Here is a 22,852-nt window from a genome sequence, read left to right on the forward strand (position 1 = left end):
GTTAGACAGGGTTGCAGCCAGGTGGGCCTTGAAGATCTCCAGAGAAGGAGACTCCACAACCTCTCTGGGCAACCTGTGCCAGTGCTCCGTCACTCTCACAGGGAAGAAATTCCCCCTCACGGTCAGGCGCAACTTCCTGTGCTTCAATTTCTGCCCATTGCCTCTTGTCCTGTCACACGGGACAGCTGAAAAGAGTTTGTCCCCATCCCCTTCACACCCTCCCTTCAGGTACTTGTACACATTGATGAGATCCCCCCTCAGCCTTCTCTTCCCCAGGCTGAAGAGGCCCAGCTCTCGCAGCTGTTCCTCACAGGGCAGGTGCTCCAGCCCTCTGATCATCGTTGTAGCCCTACACTGGACTCTCTCCAGTAGCTCCATGTCTCTCTTGGACTGGGGAGCTCAGAACTGGACAGAGGACTCGAGATGAGGCCTCCCCAGGGCTGAGTAGAGGGGCAGGATCACCTTCCTCGACCTACTGGCAACACTCTTCCCAGTGCACCCCAGGAGACCATTGGCCTTCTTGGCCACAAGGGCACGTTGCTGGCTCATGGTCAACTTGTCATCCACCAGCACTCCCAGGTCCTTCTTTGCAGAGCTGCTCTCCAGCAGGTCAGCCCCCAGCTTGTACTGGTGCCCAGGGTTATTTCTCCCTAGGTGCAGGACCCTGCACTTGCCCTTGCTGAACCTCAGGAGGTTCCTCTCCGCCCAGCTCTCCAGCCTGTCCAGGTCTCTCTGAATGGCAGCACAGCCCTCAGGTGTGTCAGCCACTCCTCCCAGCTTGGTGTCATCAGCAAACCTGCTGAGGAGGCACTCTGTCCCCTCATCCAGGTCATTGATGAAGAAGTTGAACAGGATAGGTCCCAGTACTGAGCCCTGGGGGACACCACTAGCCACAGACCTCCAACTAGACTCCATTCTCTATTCTCCTCCTTTTGAGAAGAGGGCCTCCTCCCTCTTGCCTGTCAGTTGCCAGAGAAGAAACAGTTCAGATTTTAATGGAAATGTCTTTGTTTTAGAGAGCACATCAACTCCCAGGGCAGCTGACTCAAGAACATGACGCTGTGATCAGTCTGTCTGCCTATAACATCAAGCTGGTGTGGAGGGATGGAGAAGACCTCATCCTCAGGGTCCCCATCCATGACATCGCATCCGTTTCCTACATCAGAGATGACTCCTCTCACTTGGTAGTGCTGAAAACAGGTAGATTGTGGCCAGTGTGGGCAGGCTGTAGCTGTGTGTTTTGGGGTTGTGTAAATGAGAACCGGGTCCTGGATGTCCTTGGCTTTCAGGGCTTGGGCGACAGTTGGCACTGTAGTGTTGGGAGCCAGAGATATTGGCAAGAGGGTATTTTGAGACATGAGGTGTGGGGTTGGTGTGTAGGTTTTAAAAAGCAGGTGACTGATTTGCTGTAGGACTGCTGGGGAACAGAGCCCTGTAGCAGCTAATACTGTGTCTAAGGCAGCAAACAACTTGACCAGCAACAGGATAAACTTGATGTTAGATGAGAAGAGACAAAAATAATTGGTGTCACTTCTCCTGCCTTGGGTTGTTTCAGCCCATTCTTTTCTAGAACATGTTATTAACTCCTTATGTATGGACTGGGCAAGGACTGGGCTTTACATGCATTTCCCAAGAGCACTGTGACTCGCAGAAGTAAGATCATGCTAGGAAAGATGCAGGGGGGTCAGAGCTGGGCCAAATGTTCAGCTGTGCCTGGAGATGAAGTGCAGGCCCCTGTATGGCTTAGAAGTTCCTGCCATGCTCCTGCACTCCAGCGACTATCAAACCCCAAATAAGAGCTGATGTTTAGACTCTTAGGGAAGTCTGATCTTAGAGTGTAATAGTTAATTCTGCATTGCCTGTACTGCTCCAGTCTGTGGGGTCATCTGTGGATGTCCCATCTTCTGCCTTGGACTGGGGAAGGCAAGGAGAGCAGCTAAAGACAACTCTGCTAGTTTGATCCCCACAGGAGTCTGACCTGTCCTGCTCTTTGCAGCACAGCGCCCTCGGAGTGGGTGGCTAGGGGAGTTCCTAGCTGTGTTGGGTGTTTAAATGCCCGTATTGAAAAACTATGATGACACCCAGCACTTTGGACAAACAAATGCAGGTGATTGGGTGACTGTGACATGAGATGTTGCTGCTTCTGAACTGAACCGTTGTATGGCACGGTCTGGGCTTGTTGCCGATGATTGCATTTTTTTTGCATCTGTGACAGGCTGAGAGTAGCCATGTAGTGAATTACCCAAACCCAGCTGATGAGCGGTTATTTGTGAGGGGCCTTGCAGGAGAACAGGATTTGTTGTGGGTCTCCAGTGAAAACTTGAGAGGACTGGGGAATCTGTCCCTAGCAGCTCTGCATATGTTAAACTCAAGTCATTTTTTGGCTAAAATGTTTGGAGAAGTCTGAGCTTCTTAGAGGATGTAATGGCAGAAACTCATCGGATTATAAACCCTGTGACAGCAAAGGACAGTCTATAGAATAAATGAATAACTGACTTGGAAGGTTGTAATTTTGTTGATGGATTTTTGTGGCTGTCTAAGCCATGAAAATGAAACCAGTGATTTATGAAGTTGTCAGAAACCATCTCTAAATTATAGCCTCTTAATTCAAAAGCTTTGGGCTTATGCAGCATTCATGGGGAATTCCCGGGTGCCTCGGAGCTCCAGGGTGTTTTCTCCTGGTTGTGGGGTCGAGTGCTCTTCTGTTCTCTAAGTGACAGCTGCCAGGAGAAGTGGGGTCGGGGTGAGACTCCCTGCTTGGCTTGGGCAACCTCAATGAACATGCGTTGCTTAGCCACCCTCTGAGCTGCAAGGATTGAGGAACCTTCTCAAGCCACGTCCGACATCTCTGGGCTTCTGAGTGGCTGCCTTGTGTATGCCAAGCCTGCCCCGAGCGATTCTGTTCACCTGACAGTTTTGGCTTTCAGTGCACAGAAACTTCTTGAGCAGGGGTCCAGGGCAGGCCCGTGAAGGAATAACATCAAGTCAGTCTGACGCGGCCACGCAGCCGCCTTGCTGGGCAGGTACAAAAGCAGCTTTGTGCTTGCTGGCTGTGAGCTGTTAGTGCTGCTCTGGGCTGTTCAGAAGGCAGCTCAGAGAGCTAGGATGCATTTCTGTTTTCTCCTCCACCTCAGCCTTTCCGTGACAACTTCTCTGTTTCTCAGCTCAGGACCCTGGGATCTCCCCAAGCCAGAGTCTTTGTGCCGAAAGCTCCAAAGCACTCACTTCGGGCTCGCTGTCTGAGAGTGGGGTAGTACCAGTCGAAGCTTGTTGCTTGGTGGTCCTGGCTACGGAGAACAAAGTAAGACTCAAACACTCAATTAACTCTCTCTGTCCCACATTTAGGTTGCATCCATAGTCACTTGGGAATTGCAGTGATGATGTGAATGGGATTGCAGGGAGGTTTTCTGACATTTGCTTAAACTGGGGTGGCCACAATCTCTTAGGGTGGCAGTGGAGAACCAGGAGCCCAAGGTTGGCCTCTCTCATGACTGACAGCCAGCACGCTCTAATCTTCACCTCACCAAGCGTCCCTCTCACATGACCAGAAGCATACTTGGCCACAGGTTGTGTGACAGACATAGGTCCAGTCGTGACAAGGAGACTCTGGGATATGGGGGAGCAGGCAAGCCATGCACTGCTAGGACAGCTCTTGTGGGCCTCAGGGGCAGAAGGTAAGTCAGAGCTGGCCTGTAGCCCATTGCTTGGATGCCTGTGGTGGAACAGTCTGTTGTTGGCCCTTGGTTGGTGACACAACACTAGGAGGGTGTCCCAGCTTTAGAGGAACTGCCCTGGTTTGTGGATGGCTTAGCTGAGGCCTGACGCTGTCTGAACTGCTGAACTGTACACAGGCTGTTCCACGTGTTTAGGCAGCCCCCAAGGAGGATAAGTCCAGGGCCCCGGAAACATGGAGTTCTGTAGCCCCTTCTCCCTGTGCCCAAAATCCTGTGTTTCATGGGAGAAACTTCCACTGCTGCCTGGAGCGTTCTCCCCCACCAAGAGGTGAGACGGGGCCCACTGACACGTGAGGTGCTCCAAGGAGGAAGAAGCTTGGTCCCTGTCCCAACCTCATGACCTAGTTCAGACAGGAGGAGGTATCAGAGGATGGTTTTCCTTTGTTTGTAGTGCTGACTGTCCAGCTTCTTCTCTGGCAGCAGGCGGTCTGTGAAGACAACTGAATCTCTTCGGCGTAGGGTTTGCTAAGCCGGGTGTTCCCCGGGTGCTGCTCTGGGAACTTGTTTTCTCCAGGGTCTGGATCCAGAGATTTTGATCTCAGTCTGTGTGCTCCCATTTCTACAGCAGGAGAAGACTTATGGGTGGAGTTTTGCACTCTTCGTTTTCAGTTTTATTATCTGTAGCACTGACTCTCTGGGGTGAGCACAGCTATTTGGGATGTAGGTTATAACCAGACAAATGTGGCGAAGTAGCTACAGTGCCAGGGAACTGAACGAAGGAAGGAGAATAGGACAGAGCATGGATGTGAAATTTTATTAGTTAATAGTTGTGAGTTGATTGTTCAGATGATGGAACGTCTGATCTCCTGTTGCCTCAGATTGCTTGGTGAAAGGTGTTTCTTGGCACTGTGGAAGGGTGATGAGGAGTGACTGTTTTGTGAGCTCATCTTCTTCTCTAGCACTGAGGGAAACCACTTGGGGCAAAGGAGCAGAGTAGCTAACAAGGCTGCCGTGAAGTCGTGGTGAGGGGAAGCTGGTAGCAGGCACCAAGATCCCAGACCTGTCACCTCCAGACCTAGCCACCCTGCAGCTAGGGCAGTGTCCTGGATGACACTTGGATGAGCGGGTTCCCTTTCCTTGCTGGAGAGACGACAGCCTAATAAATGCCAAGCACCCTGCTGTCCCGTGTGGTGTGTCCCCTTTAGAGAGCTGAAGAGAAAGCCATTGCATTAACATCTGCCTTGTACAGCCCTTTCTTTGCTCGCTCCCCAGGTGACTGCAGAGGAGCTGTGCTCACTTCTCAGCCAAGTCTTCCAGATTGTTTACACTGAGTCCACCATAGACTTCTTAGATAGAGCAATATTTGATGGGGCCTCCACGCCGACACGGCACATGTCCTTACACAGCGGTAAGTCCGTGCTCTTTCTGTTTGCCTGTCTCTTACCTGAGGCTCTCCTGCCTGGGAGTCTTTCCCATATGCACCAACGCCTGTTGCTTCTCTTCCTGCCACCCTCCGAAAGAAAATCCAGTCAGAATCAGCCTGGCCCAGCCTGCTGGCTTCCCCTCCTGCAAGGTCATCTCTGTATTGATTATCGGCCGTGATGCATCTCCGGTGGCATCAGCTCCGGGCCCACATGGGGCCTTCATTTCTAGTGAATCCTGCTCTAGTGAAGGTTGAGAGAGGCCAAGATAGTGCAAGGCTTTGAGAAAAGTCTCTCCTCTGCTTTAATTGCGTGTGAGGTAGAACGGCACAAAGGATTTCTCCTGCCCAAAGATGTATCCCAGGAGGGTTATGGGAAGCCTGAAGACATTAGATTTGGTAGGTCTGTCCTTTTCCTCCATACCCTTTGCCTTTCTCTGTTCGTACTGGATGGAAGCAGTTAATAAAATGGTGCTTTGTCCCTTTGCAGTTCTGCATCTCTGCTGAGTCTCTCTGTAACCAGCCCTGACACAGCGTTGTTCCCTCTTCCGGCACCATCTCAGCCCCAGTCCTGCAGTCTCTTTTTTGTTCCAGCTATGAACGCTGAGTCAGAAATCTGTGTGTACGTAGGTCACAGGCTAGGAAAAGCACTGCGTTTCTGCTTCTCAAAGTTTGTGTCTTGAATATCTTCCTTGCAGATGACTCTTCTACAAAAGTGGATGTTAAAGAACCTTACGAAACAGAAGAGAGCGGTTTGTAAGTTGAGAGCGAACGCTGTTTAATGTGATGGCTTGGCACTTAGGGGTAACACCTTATTCATACAGCTTCCCTGCCAGGTTTAGAACAGGAACTGCTGCAGTCTGCACATTAAAAAGCTTCTGATCAGCTTGGCCGAAACATTTGACAGCATTATTTCTGTCTGTGTGCGGTACCGTGGCCCCTGCTTCCTCAGCATCCTTTGCTGTATTGTTCTGTTACTACGGATTTTCAGGGAAGCTCATAGATATATTTGTGTTCAGTCCACGCATCGGCAGGAGTGGGGTTGTGCCTTTCACAAAACTGGTTTGCCTTGGTGGAGTCTAACTGGGGTTTGGAGAAATGTTTTCACCACCTTTTCCAAAACCCATTATTTTGAAAACATTTTCCCTCCTGAATCATGGTGAATGCTGAAAATGTTCAGAGCACACAAACCAATTGTCTCAAGTTGATTGACATTCTTGGAGAATTTCAGATTTAAAAGTGTCAAAATAAGATATTTTGAGATTTTTTTTTCTCAAAACAAATTTCTGAGGAAGCAATTGGAGAGAATATTTTCCTGTGTTAGGGCTTCATTTTCAGCAACTCTATTTCAGCAAAACTAATACGGTGAAACTCCCCTAGCTGTATTTGGATCCTTCATACGCCCTCTGGAATGGAAGGCTGCAGCTGAGGGCAGCCTTTACGTAGTGGGAGTGTGACTGTGCGTGACTGCTCTTCCAGCTTCCAGGCTCTCTGGTGCTGTGATCAGCAGTGGCTGCGATGCAGGTGCTGCCTGAGGAGTTCTGCACGGCTCACAATCTGTTTACCTTTCAGTTCCTTTCCAGAAACCTTGGATGTAGGTGACAACTCCCCCTCTTCTTTCTCGACACAACAATCTCCTCACATTAAAACAGTCAGTGAGAGTGAGCTCAGCACCACAGCGACAGAGCTGCTCCAGGACTACATGATGACGGTAGGGTGTCCTCAAGGCAGCGCCTGGTCACAGGGAAGGGTGGTGGGGTCTTCTTCTCTCTAGGATGTTCAAGAGTGAGCATGCTTGTGACTTTGGCAGAGACTGAGCTTCATGCTGGCTCCAGCTGCTTCCAGTCAGTATTGTCTGGGCCCTGCAGGTGATTTGGGTTTGTTGTCTCCTCGTGTATAAGTTGTGTCCATGTTAGTGCAGAAACTATAGTATCTCATCCTTGTCCTTTTTGGACAAATTCTGCTTGCAGCCTCCATGAGATCTGGACATGGGCTGACACTGTTCTCTTGCTGGACCAGCCCTACCCCGTTATCCCCGCTCACTGTGTTAGGGCATGTCACACCACACACAGTGCTCAAAGTCTATCACTTCATGAGTTACAGACTCTGCACCTGCTTGTAGCTTGTCCCAGTTTGAAAGCTGCCAGCTCAGTGGTGGGTTGCACCAGCCTGTCCTGCTTTCCTTTGGGGTGAGATGGTGATTACTGCAGCTTGTTGGCAGTTGACTCTTGTCAAATAGCAATAAATTGAGCTGCCATAAAGCCAGTTCCCAGGCTTCCTGTGCTCTTTTCCCCCTCCATTTTCATCAGAGTTGAACGAATGCTCCTAAAAATCAGTGATATTTGCAATGTTCTTCTCTTCCTCAGCTACGAACGAAACTCTCTTCCCAAGAGATCCAGCAGTTTGCAATGCTCTTACATGAGTATCGCAATGGGGCTTCGATACATGAGTTCTGCATCAACTTGAAGCAGCTCTATGGGGACAGTAGGAAGTTCCTGCTCTTAGGTGAGTTTCAGCTGCTGTGGATTCATTGTGGGTAACAAACCAGAGGGTGAGGGGTGGCCTCAGTCTGCTCCCGATGCCCTTGGCAGGGCAGGAAGCGCTTGGTACTGCTCTCGCTAAGGCATGGGCCTCTCACAAGGACAGTTTGAGCTGGTGAAAGGTTGTGAAGGCGAGAGGGTGAAAGATGCAAAGATCGCTCAGCCTTCTGTTGCTTGAGGTGTAGCCAAGCAAGAAGTAAATGCCGTGATTCACCTCTCCTTGGAGACACCTGCTTCCAGAGGGCAGTTCAGTCCCTCTAGCTCAACGCTCTGTCTCAGGGTGGCTTAAAGCATCCCTTGAGATACTGATCTCTCCCAACTGACTACAGAGGGAGCTGAGACACTTGGCTTTTATGTGGCGAAAGGTAATGAGGTAGATTGTCCTCTCTTTGTGTCTCTCTGCTTGCATCTGCGTCTCTCTACTGATTATCTTAAGGGCTCAGGATGAGCTCCTTGGGGACTGCGCACAGCAGCGGGATTCAGAGGGTGTTTGTTCCACCCTGCAGGGCCTGGTCTTTCTTTGACTGACCGTTGAGGTGAGGTGTCTGACGCCAGACATGTCATTCAAGCTGGCATGTTTAAGAGGGTGCCTTTGGGGCCTGCATTCTCTGGAAATGGTTTGCAGGCCTAGAGGGAAGGTTTGTACCCAAACAGTCCTGTGCAGTGTCAGCAGCCAGACGTGCCGGCACTGTTTCATTTCCCTCGGCTGAAAGGAGGCTGCCGGCTTTGGAGGCTCTTCAAGTCCCTCCTACCTCGAACTCCGTGTTTTGATTTGTCTTTAATAATCTGAAATAACGAGCCTTTGAAGGCCTCCCTCAGCACAGTTCTGTTGCTTTACACTCCCCTCCCCAGCCATCTGCTGTACTTGGTTGTTTGTTAATGCCTTTTAGCTTCATTGCATCTTGCAGCTCGGATGATACTGTGACTACATCACGGCCTCAGCAGGCTTGCCTGTATCATTCAGGAACGTGTCTGGGGAGCAGGCTATAAAGTAGACTCTGCTCGCGAGGAGCGGAGGACCATTCCCTCCTGCAGAGCTGGTTCCTGGGATCGGGAGGCCTTCCCCTTCGCCGTGTTTAACTGGGGTGTCTGGCACCAGCAGCCAGACCGCAAGGCAGGCACCGCTGCTTGTTAAGTAGCAGGTTTTGGAGAGCACATCGGTTTTGTACCGTCTTGCTGGCTGAAGATGGATGAGATTTGGATCCTCCTGAGCCTGGGACGCACCTGTCTCTAGTTACATCTCTCCCCTTGTGATGCTTTCCCAGTGGCAGACACCGAGGTGCTGGTGTGCCCTCTGCCCCGGGGTACACTAACTGGGGGCTGCCAGCAAGCCCTCCTGGCGTCCCTCAGCACAGGAGGTCGGGTCAGATCATCTCACAGCCCTGTCTGGCTTGGAAATCTTGGTAACCAAACGCTGCTCCCCACCCCATTCCGCTTCAGGCCGGGCCACTGCGAGGGTGGGTTTGTGGCTGGGTCTCTCAGCATTTATACAAGTAGGCACCAAAGCGCAGGGAGGGCTTTCAAGCAGAACAGGAAGCAAAAGGGAGATGCCTGTTGCTGCTGAAAAGGGATGCCGTGTTTTTTTAGCCCGATTTTAAAAGGAGGTCTGCCACGAGCACTCAGTTACTCAGTAGCCGTGGCAGGCCGCAGGGAGAGGGGCAGCTTTCAGGCGGCTTTCCCGGGAGCCCGGCTTCTGTTTCCTTTGTCCTCGGTGCCGCCGCGCGCAGTCCCGGCGGCTCCGCCAGCGCGGTGGCGGTCGCTCCTTCCACCAGCGCGCCCGCAAGCTCCGCGCTTTTAATGGCGCCGTTACCAAACCGATCGCAGCAACAAGGTCACTGTGCTCCGTGCCGGAGGCTGGCTTGATGTTGTGCACGCGTCGCTGAAAAGCAGATCCAATGGGCCTTTCCCGGTCTGGCGGTCAAGCTGGCACAACGCTGCGCAGCACACGGTGTGACCCCCTTACAGGGGGGCGCTGGGCTGAGCACCGGCTTTTGCCCCGCTTCGGGTGCAACCAGAGTGGCTCCAGCTGCATGACCGCAGGCTGCCAGCAATAGCCTGAGTCCTGGTCCCGTAAAACGAGGCTGAAAGCTCTGGGCAGCCAGCACATGGGTTTGATTTGGGAGGGCAGCGTGAAGATGATAGCAGAGCTGAGGAACCTTTCTCCCCGGTTCAGAGTAGTCTGGAAACCTCCTGTAAAAGGTTCGTTTCAAGTTTTCAAGTGCACAGAATTTCCTTCCAAGCAGGTGGGAGCAGCGTAGCCCTGAAGATAGGCTTGAATATGGGAAGTCATGGAGGGGTGCCTAGGTTTTGGCAGTAGCAAGAGCAGGAAAGGCAAGGATGTGCACCGTGGAGGGGACAGGGAGAAAGAAGGTGCTGAACATACAGGCTGCTCAGTGATTTCAGCTGGAGCAGGATGGGGCCTATCTGGAGGAAAAGGCAGGTTAAATAGCCTTGGCCTAAACAGGTGCTTTTGTAATTAGAGGTAAGGTCAGAATCCTCTCTAGCACAAAGAAAAGCGAGTTACTTAAACTCCTCGAAGAGCAGTTAGCAGTGCAGCAAGAAGCTGCCCCTCCGCTGAGCCCACGGCGAGGGGCGCTGCAAGGGAAGCGTGCTCTGGGAACCGGGACGTTTCGTCCCAGTTACGTTAGCTCTCGTAGTTGAAGCACTCGCTTCCGTAACGTTCGATTTAGCGCAGCGGTCAAGTGCCAGCTGTTAGCCCTGCCCTGCGGGCCGCGGCGGTGGAGCCTCGCCACGGGGTGCTGTGCCGTAGCCCTGCTGGCCTGCGCTGGGCTGGGAAGAGGGAGATGGGGACAGATGTTCTTGAAACCACCCTGTCTGTTCTCCTTTGGGCGCCTTAATCGCGTGCTGATACTGTTACAGTAATAAGATCAGCAAAGCTGAGCAATATGCCTCAGTGCTGAAGCAGCAGACAATCCTTCCGAGCTCTGGAGTCCTGCTCTGCCTCCCCTTCTGCCGTGCAGCGTCTTCAGCCCGCAGGAGGGCAGCGCCAGCGGTTCGCAGGGGGTCTGACCGTGACGTGCGGCCACGAGATGGAGTCCCCGGCGGCCCCGGAAGCGCCGCTGGCCCGCGCAGGGCAGCGTGGAGCAGACTGGGGCCTCGGGCGAGGTGCGCCGGGCCCGCGGGTCTGCCCGAAAGGGGCTCCTCCGCCGAGCTGCGCGTGGTTTCCTCGTGAGCCGCTCTGCTGGCGCGGGTTTCCGCGTGGACGGCTGAGCTAATAGGTGCGACCGGAGTCGGCGAGAGCTGGAAGGAAGAGCCCGGTGCAAGGTGCCGCTGTGAAGCTCAGATTGGACCGTGAGGCTGCGACCCGAACTGGCCGGGGGTGGCGGGGAGTCGAGGGCGAAGCCCTGCCGCCGCGCTGCGTGGCGGAGCAGGGGGAGGACGGCGCGCTGGGGAGCCACGGCGCGGCCTGCCTCGATAGCTGAGTGCTGCCGAGGGCGCGCGAACCGGAGCCGCCGTCTCAACCGGGACGTCTTCGGAGACGCACGGCGATGCTCCTCGGGGTCCCAGCGTGCTCTGTGGCCGTTTGCTCCTTCGGGTGCTGGAGCGGGTCTAACAGGGAGCTTTGCTCCGGTGGAGGGTGCTTCAGCCTGGCCCGGTGCCGTTGGGCCGCGTCGCCCTCGGAGGGGCAGTTTCTCCTCCGGGCCAGGTAGGAGCCTGGAAAACAAGCCTGACTCCCAGGCTATCGCTGGCCTCCCGCTTGAGGTGAAACGGCTCCGCTTAGGTTCAGAGTAGAGATGTTCCCCGGAATCGAATGCAGCTGAACAAATCCACTTTCAAATACGTTCAAATTCGGCTTCCCCGAACGTTCCCCTGCAGACAGGCCGGCCGGCCGGCGTCGAGCGCGCCGTTGCGTTGCGGTGTTAAATGCACGAGGTGGCTAATATTCTCCTCCTTGTGTTTTCTTTCCTGTGGAAGGCCTCAGACCGTTCATCCCCGAGAAGGACAGTCAACACTTCGAGAACTTCCTCGAAACCATCGGGGTGAAAGACGGCCGCGGCATCATCACAGACAGTTTCGGGAGGTACAGGCGGACTCTGAGCACCACCTCCAACTCAACGACCAACGGAAACGGAGCTGCCGGGAGCTCGGATGACCAGTCCGTGCCCTCAGAAGAAGATGAGTGGGACCGAATGATCTCTCACATCAGCAACGATATCGAAGCCCTCGGGTGCAGCATGGACCGCGATTCCTCTTGAGAGCGAGCAGGGGGAGGAAGGATGAGGCGGCTCGGTCCAGCTCCCTTCCGCCCTCTCGCAAAGAGACTGCGGCGGCGGTTTTGCGCCCGTCTTCCTGACCTTCGTTCTGGAAGAGGTTCTCGAGGTGGAGCAGGATGTAATTACTCGCCCATCCTTGTCAGCGGCCTCGCTGGCCCACGCGTCCGTCGGCGGGCGGCCGGGGCCCTCTCACCGGGAAGGCGCGTGCCGGACAGGAGCCTGGGGCCGGGCGAGGGAGCCGTCCCTCCCGCCGCCTGCCCTGGTGCGGGCTTGCCACCGCCGCCACGGCGGGCTGCAGCGCAGGGGAGCGAGGCTGGCGAGAGCCTCGTGCGGAGGCCTAACACTTAGCTACAACCCGGTTTACAGTTTTGCACATGATCCCCCCCGTTGTAACTGCTCTCGTTCTCCTCCTCCTTCCCCTCCCTGCCCCTTTTGGAATGAAGTTTACCACAATGTGAATTTATTTAAACCTATTGTCCGTGTTGTCGAAGCGCTCGGGAGCCAAACCTGAAGGTTGCCGGGCAAGAGGCGGCCGACGGGGAACGCTGTCCGCTGGCCCCCGCCGGCCCGGCGCGCACGGTGCGGCCCCTTCCCCGGCTGGCGGGGACGTTCGGTGCTTCGGGGTCCGCCCTGCCGCCGCTCGCACTTCCTCGCCGTCTTCGCTCGGGAACGGCGGCCGGCTCCCTCCGGCTCGCCCGAGCACCTAGAGGCGCCCGGCGCTTCTCCCTCCGGGCGGGAGCCCCGGTGCTTCCCGCCGCCCGTCCCCGACCCTCGCGGCGGTCTCCAGCGCCGCCGAACCGACGCCAGCCCCTCCGCTCCCCGAGGGGCGCCTGGCGGCGGCAGGGCTCGAGCCGGCCGCGGCTCGGCCGCGCAGGAGCGAACGCGCTCCCGGCCTCCGGCAGGTCGAGCAGCGGCCGCGGATCGGTCGCCCTTGGCACGTGGGAGGCGAGACGGGAGCAGCGGGGTCTATAGAGAGTGATGTACAGGCTGTGTATATATATATATATATATATATATGTATATATAATATTACGTGCAGTTATAAATGCACACCTATTTTTTTAATCCGTATTCCTCGCCCTAGTAGCTCTGCTGCTCGGAGGGAGGGACCCGCGGTTGAGGCCCCCCCCTCGGCCAAGGGACCGCGCGGGGCCGTTGCGGCAGCGCGGCGCTTTGCGCCCGGACGCTTGCTCAGCGGCTCGCGCGGCGGAGCCGGGCTGGGGAGGGGGGAGCCAGGCTGCTCCCCTCCGCCCGCGCGCAGCCGCTCCCCTCCTGCAGCCGCTGGTGCCTCGCGGGCCCCCTCCCCGGGAGGAGCGCTGGTATCAGTTTTCCTTTTCCAAAATAAATAAATAAAATAAAAAAATAAAAAAAAAAACCCACCCAGCTCACAACCTCACGGAACAACACTGACTCTGCAGGGCTCCCCGGAGCCGTTAGCCGAACCAGTAGTAATCTGAGCTCTTAGTGTCTATTTTTAAAAAAAAAAAAAAAAGAAAAAAAAAAAGAAAACCCACACATTCACAGCTCAACAAGGCATGCATATGTACATATGTACGTACACACACACACACTGAAGACAGTTGTGGGAGACTTCTAGAAATTTTGGGGGGGGGAAAACCCCTATTTTTAAAGCAACTGTATAATAAGATCTCTAAAAGGGAAGCTGGAACAGCTTGCGATATTTTTTTTTAAATACTTTGATCACTGCAAAAAACATGACTTAATTCTGGAAACTACTGTTCTATCGCAGCTTTGCGCGGTCTCGCCGACCCCCCCCCCACCCCGAGCCGCCGGCTGCCCCGCTGCTGCTCCCCGGGCCGTGAGCGGCCACGCTGGTGCCGCCGGCCCCCGTTTCGGGGAGTTTTGTACGTACGCTTCTCCGTAGGGAGCGTCCGCTCCGGGTAAATACAGCGCTGCACCCGAGGGTGCGCCGCGCCGGCCTCGCACGGGGGCGCGGAGCCCCGAAGGCCAAGCCTGGCCACCACCAAAACCAGACCCACCACCACCACCACCACCACCACCACCACCACGCAGAGGCCGGCGCGGAGCTGGGCGCCGCGGCGCGGCGCCGCCGAGCAGAGGCCGAGGCCGTTTGCGATCCAAGTGATACATGAGGCCGTTTATTGAGCATTACAGACGCGGACTGGGAGTAGTTGCGGGTCTCGAGTACGGGTAGGAGTAACTGCGCACCTCTACGGGGAGGGGAGGGGAGCGGAGACGCCGCTCGGCCGGCCGCTACATGGTCAGCTCCTGCGGGAGAGAGCGGGGCGTTAGGGCAGGGCCCCCGCCGGCGGCCCGGCCGGGAGCCCTCCCTCGGCACCCTCCCGGTGCACCGCCCCTGCCACGCGCCCGCGGTCGGCCCGGGAAGGGGCCGAGGGGCCCCGCGGCCTCCTCCGCCTCGGTTCCCCCCCCGGTGGGGGGAGGCGAGCTGGGCTGCCCCCCTCCCCAGCCACCGCCGGAGCCCGGACACTCACCATGATGGCGTTGACGATGTCGTTGTTGTTGTGCCTGAGCGCCCGCACGGCTTTGGGGCGCGAGACGTTGGCCTGAGCCATGACCAGCTCGATGTCCCTCACCTCCAGCCCTGTCTCATCCACCTGCGGGAAGGGCGGGCGAGGGGGCACCAGCGTCACTCCTCGCGGCGGTCGCCGAGCCCCACAGCCCAGAGCCACCCTGCTCCCGGGTGCTGCGACCCACCTCTTCCTCCTCCTCACTCTCCTCCTTGATGGTGAGAGTGGGGGCCGTCTCCGTGATCAGTGGAGAGTGCTCCATGGGCACCTTGAACTTCTCTGCCGCAGCCTTGTGCACTTGCTGCGACAGGTCCTCAATCTGTGGGGACAGAAGGGTCACATGCTGGTCCTCATGGGCCACCTGCCCCATGTCCCCATGGGGCCACCCACCCTGGAGACCTGCCCCGCATCCCTTGCCTCACCTTGGCTTCTCCGAAGACGATGTAGATGTCTGATGCGGGGCTCTTGAAGACGTCGGGCTTGGTGATGACGAAGAGGATGTTCTTGGACTTGCGGATGGTGATGCGGGTGACGCCGTGGATCTGCCTCAACCCCAGCTTGGACATGGCCTGGGAGGACACACGGCCGGGTGAGCGCGGCCCCGAGCAGCGCCATCCCCTAGCCCTGCTGGCGTCACCAAGCTTGCCGGCTTGGCTGTCGGGACGGCCGTAGCCGGCCGAGGGGGCCTCCAGCCCCCAGCAATGCCCTGAGCCCAGGACCTGCTCGCAGAGATGTGGGGCAAGCCAGGGGAGCCTTGGCCTCTCCTCCACCCCGATACGGCACGGCTCCCCGGCTCATCGCCCGGCAGGGATCCCCGAGCAGGACGCCAGCCCTCGGTCTTCCTCCCCCCCCCCCGGCCAGGTCAGCGTCCCTGGCGTGGTGACACCGAGCTGGCCCGGGAACCCATCCAAGAGACCCAGCCGTGATCCCGGAGCGGGGACCTGCCACCTGCCTCCCGGGAGCCCTTCAAGCCACGCCGGGGGCTGCCCCGTGCCAGAGGGCTTTAAGCCGGATTAACCCCTGCAGCCGATTTACCGCCCCTAATCCTCCCGGGCGCTCCGGGGACGGGCAGGGCTCGGCGTCCCCATCCCGGCGAGGACACGGGGGGCCGGCCGGCCCCAAGCCGAGAGGGGCCCCGAATCCCGCGCTGGCGGCGGGCTCCTCTCCTGCACCCACCTTCCGGGCCTTCTTCTCGCTGCGGCTCTGCTTCGCTTTGCTCATGCTCTCCTCCCCGGCGCCCATCGAGTGGGCGAGCTGAGCCTGCGAGACACCGAGCCGGTGAGCCGGGCCCGCGGCGCCCGGCCGAGGGCGCCCGCTTGGCTCGACCCGCTCCGAGCGCCCACCTGGGTCTGGGCCGGCCGCGGCTCCGAGAGGTCGGGCTCCTCCAGCTCCGGGATGGACTCGTCGTTGCTCTCCGAGTCATTGCAAGACCCTGCGGGAGGCGGGCGGGAGCCGTGAGCGGCCGGCGCGGCGCCCGCCGGACCCCGCGCCCGCCTCCGCCCCGCCGGCTCGCCTTTGTGGTTGGCCTCGCAGCGCCGCTGCGCCGCCGGCCGCTTCTCCTCGAGCAGGGCCATGCCGGCGGCTTCCCGCAGGTGCTCCATCTCCGGGCAGCGGTACGGCAGCTCCGCCTCGCTGGAGGAGCTCGACTCGGACTGCACGGAGCCGCGGGCCGCCCGCCGGCCCTCGGCCGACGCCGCCTCCTTGCTCCGCGGGCCTTTGCCGCCGGCGGGATGCTGCTTCCGGCCCCGCGGGTCTCTGGCGGCGCCGCCGCCGGGCGACTTGTCCTTGCGCGGGAACGGCGGCGGCGAGGCCTCGGGGGCTGCGGGGAGAAGGGGGGCGGTGAGAAATCCCGGCAGTCCGGTTCCGCCGTCCCAGTCCCACCCGAGCGCCTGCAGATCAACCCGCCCCGGAAGGGCCGAATCCACAGGGACCCCCCCGAGCAGGGCGCCGCTCGCTTCCCCCGCGGAGACCCAGCCCGGATGCCCCCCACCCCATCCCGGCCGGGAGGGTCGTTACCGTCGAGGCGCTTCCGAGACGCCGGCGGGACGGACGGCGGCTGCTCCTCTGGCTCCGAGCGGGGAGGCGGCGAGGACAGCGGAGGCACTTGGATGAGTTTGGAGAGTGGAGGGCAGGGGGCCGCCGGCGGCGTGCCGGGAGAGGCTGCCGGCGCCGCGGCGGGCTCGGCCGGCACCGGGGGCTCCGGCCGTCCTGCCTGCTCCGCGGGCACGGGAGAGCCGGGCCGGGGGCTCGGGCACGGCTCCGGAGACGGCGAGCGGGAGGCGGCATCCAAGGACGGAGAAGCCGGCGCCGGCACAGCCGTCTCCACGGGGCTCGGCGGAGCCTCTCCGCCTTCGGCTGCGCCCGAGGGGCCGCCGGTGGCCGGAGCGCCGGGCTCCGCCGCCCCTTCCTCATCCTCGCGGTCTTCCTGCCCGGATGGCGCCGGAGCCTCGGCACCGGGGCTCGAGGGCGGCGCGGATGCGCTCTCCGCCGGCACGGCAGTGCCGGCAGCGGGGACGCCTCCGGCCGCGGCGGTGGCCGTCTCCTCCTCCGGCGTCGCGGGCCGAGGAGGCTCCTCCGGCGCCGGAGCGGCCGGGCGGGCGCTCCCCGCTGGGGCTGGCTCCGGCGCCGGCGCGCCAGCTGGATCTTTGGGTCGCGGAGCGCCGGAGCCGCCTGCGAGCCGGGCGCCCGGCAGCTCCCCGAAGGAGCCCCGCAGCATGGCGGCGACCTGCCGCCGAGCCTCCAGCCGCTCGGCCGGCCGGCGGCTCTCCGAAAAGGCACCGGGTGGTGGGAGCAGTTCGAGGGGCGCCGGCGGGCCGGCTCCCACGTAGACTTCCCGCTCGGAAGCGGTGAAGCGGGCGAGCGGGGACGCCGGCTCCCGCGGGGGCGGCGAGCGGGGCGGCACGCGGCGGGCGCCGGGCGCCTCCGGGGAGGCGGCGCGGAGGCAGGACCCCGAGGCGGCCGGCCGCTCCGCGTCCTCCCGGGAAGCGGCAGCCGGGCGGCCGGCGGGAGCACCCGGCTCGCCGCCCGACAGCCGGGCCGGGGGCGCCGGCTCCTCCGCGCCGGGAGGCGTCGCGGATGCTTCCTCCGTCTCCTCCTCCTCGGCAGAGGCACCGGCTGCCTCCGGGACGCTCTCCTCCGGGCCGGGCTCTCCCGGGCACGGAGCCGGCGGCTCCGGGGGGCCGCTGCTCGCTGCCGCCAGCTGCTCCCCGGGCTCCTCCGCCGGCTCGAGGGCGGCGCTGAGCCCCGGCACGCTCGTCGCTCCGGTCTCCGTGTCCCCAGCATCCTCTTCCTCGGCGAGGAAGCACTCGACGGCTTCCTCGCCCGCCGCGGCGCCGAAGCTGGCATCCTCCTGCTCCGGGCGCTCAGCTTCCTCCGGCCGGGACGCCGGGTCCCGCTCGGCCGGGGAGACACTGCCGCTCCGCTCCGAGAGCTCTTCCTCGCCTGAGTCTTCCTCGCTTGGTGTCCCGGGGCCGGATGGAGGTGCTGCTGCATCTTCCTCTTCCTCCTCCGGGCGCTTGGCCTCCTCCAGCGGAGGCACCAGGTCCTGCTCCATGGGGGAGACGATGCCGCTCTGCTCCGAGAGCTCTTCCTCGCCCAGGTCTTCCTCACCCGGTGTCCTGGGGCCGGACGGAGGTGCCACCACACCTTCCTCCTCCTCCGGTGGGAATGCTGATGCCGGCAGGGATGCCAGGTCCTGCTTGGCAGGAGAGATGATGCTGCTCTGCTCAGAGAGCTCTTCCTCACCAATGTCTTCCTCATGCAGCATCCCAGGACCGGACGGAGGTGCCGCTGTATCTTCCTCTTCCTCCTCTGGGTACTTGGTCGGCTCCAGTGGAGATGCCAAGTCTTGCTCGGTGAGGGAGACGATGCCACTCTGCTCAGAGAGCTCTTCCTCATCTAAGTCTTCCTCATCCAGCATCCCGGGACCGGACGGAGGAGCCGCCAAGTCTTCCTCGCCCAGTGTCATGGGGCCGGATGGAGGTGCTGCTTCCTCTTCCTCTTCCTCCTCCGGCGGGGATGCTGATGCCGGCAGGGACGTCAGGTCCAGCTCAGCGGGAGAGATGATACCGCTCTGCTCGGAAAGCTCTTCCTCGCCTAAGTCGTCTTCATCCTGCATCCCAGGGCCGGATGGAGGCGCCGCTGTGTCTTCCTCTTCCTCCTCCTCTGGTGGAGATGCCAGTGCTGGCAGGGACACCGGGTGCCGCTCAGAGGGGGAGATCCTGCCATTCTGCTCGGAGAGCTCTTCCTCACCCAAGTCTTCCTCATCCAGCATCCCAGGGCCAGATGGAGGTGCTGCCACATCTTCCTCTTCCTCCTCTGGGTACTTGGTCGGCTCCAGTGGGGATGCCAAGTCTTGCTCGGTGAGGGAGACGATGCCACTCTGCTCGGAGAGCTCTTCCTCACCAAGGTCTTCCTCATCCAGCATGCTGGGGCTGGAGAGAGGTGCTGCCACATCCTCCTCCTCCTCCGGCGGGGACGCTGATACCGGCAGAGATGTCAGGTCCTGCTCTGTGGGGGAGACGATGCTGCACTGCTCGGAGAGTTCTTCCTCGCCCAAGTCTTCCTCGCCTGGTGTCCTGGGGCCGGACTGAGGTGCCACCACGTCTTCCCCTTCTGGCAGGGACACCGATGCCAGCAGGGACACTGGGTCCTGCTCTGTGGGGGAGATGATGCCACTCTGCTCAGAGAGCTCTTCCTCACTTGAGTCTTCCTCATCCAGCATCCCAGGGCTGGACAGAAGTGCCACCACATCTTCCTCTTCTTCCTCTGGTGGAGATGCTGATGCTGGCAAGGATGCCAGGTCCTGCTGGGTGGGGGAGATCCTGCTACTGCACTTGGAGAGCTCTTCCTCGCCCAAGTCTTCCTCGCCCGGTGTCATGGGGCCGGATGGAGGTGCTGCTTCCTCTTCCTCCTCTGTCGGGAATGCTGATGCTGGCAGGGATGTCACGTCCTTCTCAGTGGGGGAGACGATGCCACTCTGCTCAGAGTGCTCTTCCTCACCCGAGTCTTCCTCACCTGGTGTCCTGGGGCCGGATGGAGGTGCCACCACATCTTCCTCTTCCTCCTCCAGTGGCAACATGGATGCTGGCAGAGATGCCAGGTCCTGCTCAGCAGTGGAGACGATGCCATTCTGCTCAGAGAGCTCTTCCTCATCCAAGTCTTCCTCGCCTGGTGTCCTGGGGCCAGATAGAGGTGCCACCACATCTTTTTCCTCTTCCTCCAATGGAAGTCCTGCAGCTGGTAGGGATGCCAGGTCCTGCAGGGTGAGGGAGACGATGCCACTCTGCTCCAAGAGCTCTTCCTCACCCAGGTCTTCCTCGCCTGGTGTCCTGGGGCTGGACAGAGGTGCCACCACATCTTCTTCCTCATCCTCCAGTGGGAACATTGATGCTGGCAGGGACGTCAGGTCCTGCTTGGTGGAGGAGATGCTGCTGCTCTGCTCAGAGAGCTCTTCCTCACCAAGATCTTCCTCATCCAGCATTCTGGGGCCAGATGGAGGTGCTACCGTACCTTCCTCTTCCTCCTCTGGCAGGGATGCTGATGCCGGCAGGGATGTCAGGTCCTGCTCGGCGGGAGAGATGCTGCTGCTCTGCTCAGAGAGCTCCTCCTCGCCCAAGTCTTCCTCGCCTGGTGTCCTGGGGCCAGGTGGAGGTGCTGCCACATCTTCCTCCTCCTCTTCCAGTGCGAAGGCTGATGCCGGCAGGGATACCAGGTCTTGCTTGGTGAGAGAGATGATGACGCTGTGCTCGGAGAGCTCTTCCTCGCCCAAGCCTTCCTCGCCTGGTGCCCTGGGGCCGGATGAAGGCGCTGCCACATCTTCCTCCTCCTCCTCCGGTGGAAATGTTGATGCTGGCAGGGACACCAGGTCCCGCTCGGTGGGGGAGACGCTGTGGCTTTGCTCAGAGTGCTCTTCCTCGCCCAGGTCTTCCTCACCCAGCGTCCTGGCCGACAGAGGCACCACTGCATCCTCTTCCTCCTCCGGGGACGCAGTGGTGCCATCCAGGCGGAGCTCGATGCCGCCGGGCCGCTCGTCCTCGTCGCCGCCGGAGGACGAAGAGGAAGAGGAGGGGGCTGAGGAGGCCGAGGTGTCGTCATGGAAGGCGAAGGCCTCGTCCGCCCCCTCGGCCACCGAGCTCTCCGAGAGGGAGCGCGGGAAGGAGGCTGAGGCGCTGTCCTCGTCTTCGGCCTCCTCCTCCTCCTCCTCGCTGGCGGCGGCGGCGGGGCCCAGGGCGATCTCCACGGCTTCGGCCTCGAAGAGCAGGCTGCCGCGGAAGGGCAGCAGCGCCGCCGGCACCAGCCCGGCCTCGGCGGCGCCCAGCAGCCGCGCCAGCAGCGGCGTCGCCTGGCCTTCCTCCTCCTCTTCTTCCTCCTCCTCCTCCTCTTCTTCCTCCTCCGGCAAGGTGAAGGCGAGCCCGTCCTCTTCCTCGGCGCCGCGGAGGAAGGGCTCGCCGGGCGCCGCCTCGCCGTCGGCCACCAGGTTGGGCGAGCAGGAGGGCGAGGTGCTGGCGGTGCCCGACGAGCCCCAGCTGCCGCCCTCGGCCGTCATGTAGGAGCCCGACGGCGAGGTGGGCGGCGAGCCGGGGCCTTCGCTGCCGCCCTCCTCCTCCTCCTCCTCCTCCTCGCCGCCGGCCGCCAGCCGGGCGAAGGCCGCCTTGACGGGCGTCGAGGGCGCCGTGAAGAAGAGGTCGGGCTCCGGGGGCCGCCGCGTCTCCTCGCCCATGACGACGCGGGTGTCCAGCGGGGCGGCCGCCGGCACCCGCCGGCTTTTGCTCGGGGACGACGGTGGCGGCGGCGCCGCCGTGGGGCCGCGCTCGGCCAGGGCGGGGGCGGCCCCGGCACCGCCGGCCGCGTCGCTGCTGGCCCCCTCGGGCTGCGGCCGGTCCTCCTTCTCGGCCGCCGGCCGCGGCACGGCTGCTGCTGGGGGGGGGGGGGGGGGGGGAAGGGGTGCCGTCAGCCCGGCCCCGCGGCACCCATGGGTGCACTGAGCCAGGCGTCCTCAGCCTGGCCCCAGGGGCCCTGCAGCGCCCTGCACCCATCGACGCACCGAGCCGGGCGTCCTCGGCCCCCCCACCTCCAAACACCGAGGACCCAGCAGGCGGCAGCTCCCCCACCCCACCCTGCCCTCATCAATGCGCCAAGCTGGGCGTTCTCAGCACCCCCCCCAACCCAGCCCCAAGCACCCAGTCACCCCCTGCACCCATCAGGGCACCAAGCTGGGTGTCCTCAGCCCTGCTGCTGCCCAGCCCCAGGGACCCAGCAGCCTTCCCCCCCCCCCGCCCCAATCAATGCACTGAGCTGGGTGCTCTCAGCACCCCCCAACCCAGCCCCAAGCACCCATCAGTGCACTGAGCTGGCTGCTCTCAGCACCCCCCCCCCCCCCAGCCCCAATACCTGGGGTTGGCGGCAGCTCCATGGGGGCTCCCACCCCAGGACCCAACTCCACCACGAAGCCCAGCCCAGGCCCCCCATGCTGCCCCCACCGCGCTTTATATAGGGGCGAGGGGGGCGGGGTGAAGCCGCAAAGGCTTCTGGGAGGGGGGGCGGGGCCCAGGGCAGTGATTTAAGGGGCAGCAGCCCCCCCCCCCCCCGACCCCCCCCAGGTGGGAGATGCCCCAAAGGTGGCACCGGGCGCTGCCTCGGTCCCCTGCGCCGGGGGCTCATGCGGCGCCATCGAAGGGGTTAAACCCCCCCCCCCCCCCGGGGAGCACCGGGGGGGCGCTCGGGGCATCACCTTAACTCTGCCCCCGGCGTGGCCTCCGGCTCCCCTCAGCCCCGGCTGCTGGAGGGGGGTCCCGCCGCCCCCCCCTCCCCTCCCCGGGATAGAGCAGGGCGCCCCCGGGGCTGTGACCCCTTTTTCGGGGTGACCTTGGGCCTGTCCCAGGCCGGGGCGCGGGGGGGGGGGGGGCTCGGGCGAAGCCTCTGCCCGCGCTGCTGACTCAGCGCCCGCGGCCGGCGTGGGGGTGCTGGGGGGCTCGGGTCCCTCTGGGAGAGGGGGAACACGGCGGGGGGGGGGGGCTGGAGGGGGGATCCCCCAAAGTCACCTGGTGGTGCTGTGGGGTGGGGAGCCCTCGGCCTGCAGCATCCCGCTGCACCCCAGCACCCTGCACCCTGCTGCAGCTCCAGCATCCTGCTGCACCCCAGCACCCTGCATCCCGCTGCACCCCAGGGTCCCGCACCCCGCTGCACCCCGGGATCCCGCTGCACCCCAGCACCCTGCACCCCAGCACCCCGCACCCTGCCGCACGCCAGGCCCCCGCACCCCGCTGCACCCCAGGATCCCGCTGCACCCCAGCACCCTGCACCCCAGCACCCCGCACCCCGCTGCACCCCAGGATCCCGCTGCACCCCAGCACCCTACCCCGCTGCACCCCGGGATCCCGCTGCACCCCAGCACCCCGCACCCCGCTGCACCCCAGGATCCCGCTGCACCCCAGCACCCTACCCCGCTGCACCCCGGGATCCCGCTGCACCC

General features: G+C 61.2%; 2 protein-coding genes across 4 annotated transcripts in view; one reads left to right on the forward strand and one right to left on the reverse strand.

The window, feature by feature from the left end:
* The window catches only part of CCM2 (CCM2 scaffold protein), a 48,627-nt gene extending 36,289 nt beyond the window's left edge, over positions 1 to 12,338 (forward strand). For all 3 annotated transcript variants that reach the window (XM_062568660.1, XM_062568661.1, XM_062568662.1), the window contains exons 4-10: positions 1,017 to 1,200; positions 3,165 to 3,301; positions 4,947 to 5,082; positions 5,793 to 5,850; positions 6,667 to 6,805; positions 7,461 to 7,599; positions 11,571 to 12,338. In XM_062568660.1, the coding sequence (XP_062424644.1) occupies positions 1,017 to 1,200; positions 3,165 to 3,301; positions 4,947 to 5,082; positions 5,793 to 5,850; positions 6,667 to 6,805; positions 7,461 to 7,599; positions 11,571 to 11,851 (1,074 nt within the window). In that variant the 3' untranslated portion in view covers positions 11,852 to 12,338. The remainder of the gene's footprint in view (positions 1 to 1,016; positions 1,201 to 3,164; positions 3,302 to 4,946; positions 5,083 to 5,792; positions 5,851 to 6,666; positions 6,806 to 7,460; positions 7,600 to 11,570) is intronic.
* Positions 12,339 to 13,960: 1,622 nt separating this feature from the next.
* Positions 13,961 to 21,176, reverse strand: LOC134137628 (NAC-alpha domain-containing protein 1-like). The gene is made up of 9 exons (XM_062570843.1): positions 17,328 to 21,176; positions 16,396 to 17,270; positions 15,893 to 16,198; positions 15,723 to 15,811; positions 15,556 to 15,639; positions 14,802 to 14,948; positions 14,567 to 14,698; positions 14,344 to 14,466; positions 13,961 to 14,119 (listed from the first exon to the last, which is right to left on the reverse strand). The coding sequence occupies exons 1-9, from the start codon at positions 21,098 to 21,100 to the stop codon at positions 14,105 to 14,107; spliced, it is 5,544 nt and encodes a 1,847-aa protein (XP_062426827.1). The 5' UTR covers positions 21,101 to 21,176; the 3' UTR covers positions 13,961 to 14,104.
* Between the last annotated feature and the right edge of the window lie 1,676 nt (positions 21,177 to 22,852).

Source organism: Rhea pennata, chromosome 2 (assembly GCF_028389875.1).
Source record: "Rhea pennata isolate bPtePen1 chromosome 2, bPtePen1.pri, whole genome shotgun sequence".
Taxonomy (NCBI): Eukaryota; Metazoa; Chordata; class Aves; order Rheiformes; family Rheidae; genus Rhea; species Rhea pennata.

Excerpts from the sequence above, each read along its gene's own strand:
- LOC134137628 (XM_062570843.1), bottom strand. The coding sequence starts at position 21,100 with ATGGGCGAGGAGACGCGGCGGCCCCCGGAGCCCGACCTCTTCTTCACG. Across the intron at positions 17,271-17,327 it reads GAGCGGCCGGCCGCCTCGGG|CTCGCCGCCCCCGCGGGAGC; the intron begins GTCCTGCCTCCG and ends CGTGCCGCCCCG. Across the intron at positions 15,640-15,722 it reads CGCGGCCGGCCCAGACCCAG|GCTCAGCTCGCCCACTCGAT; the intron begins GTGGGCGCTCGG and ends GGTGTCTCGCAG.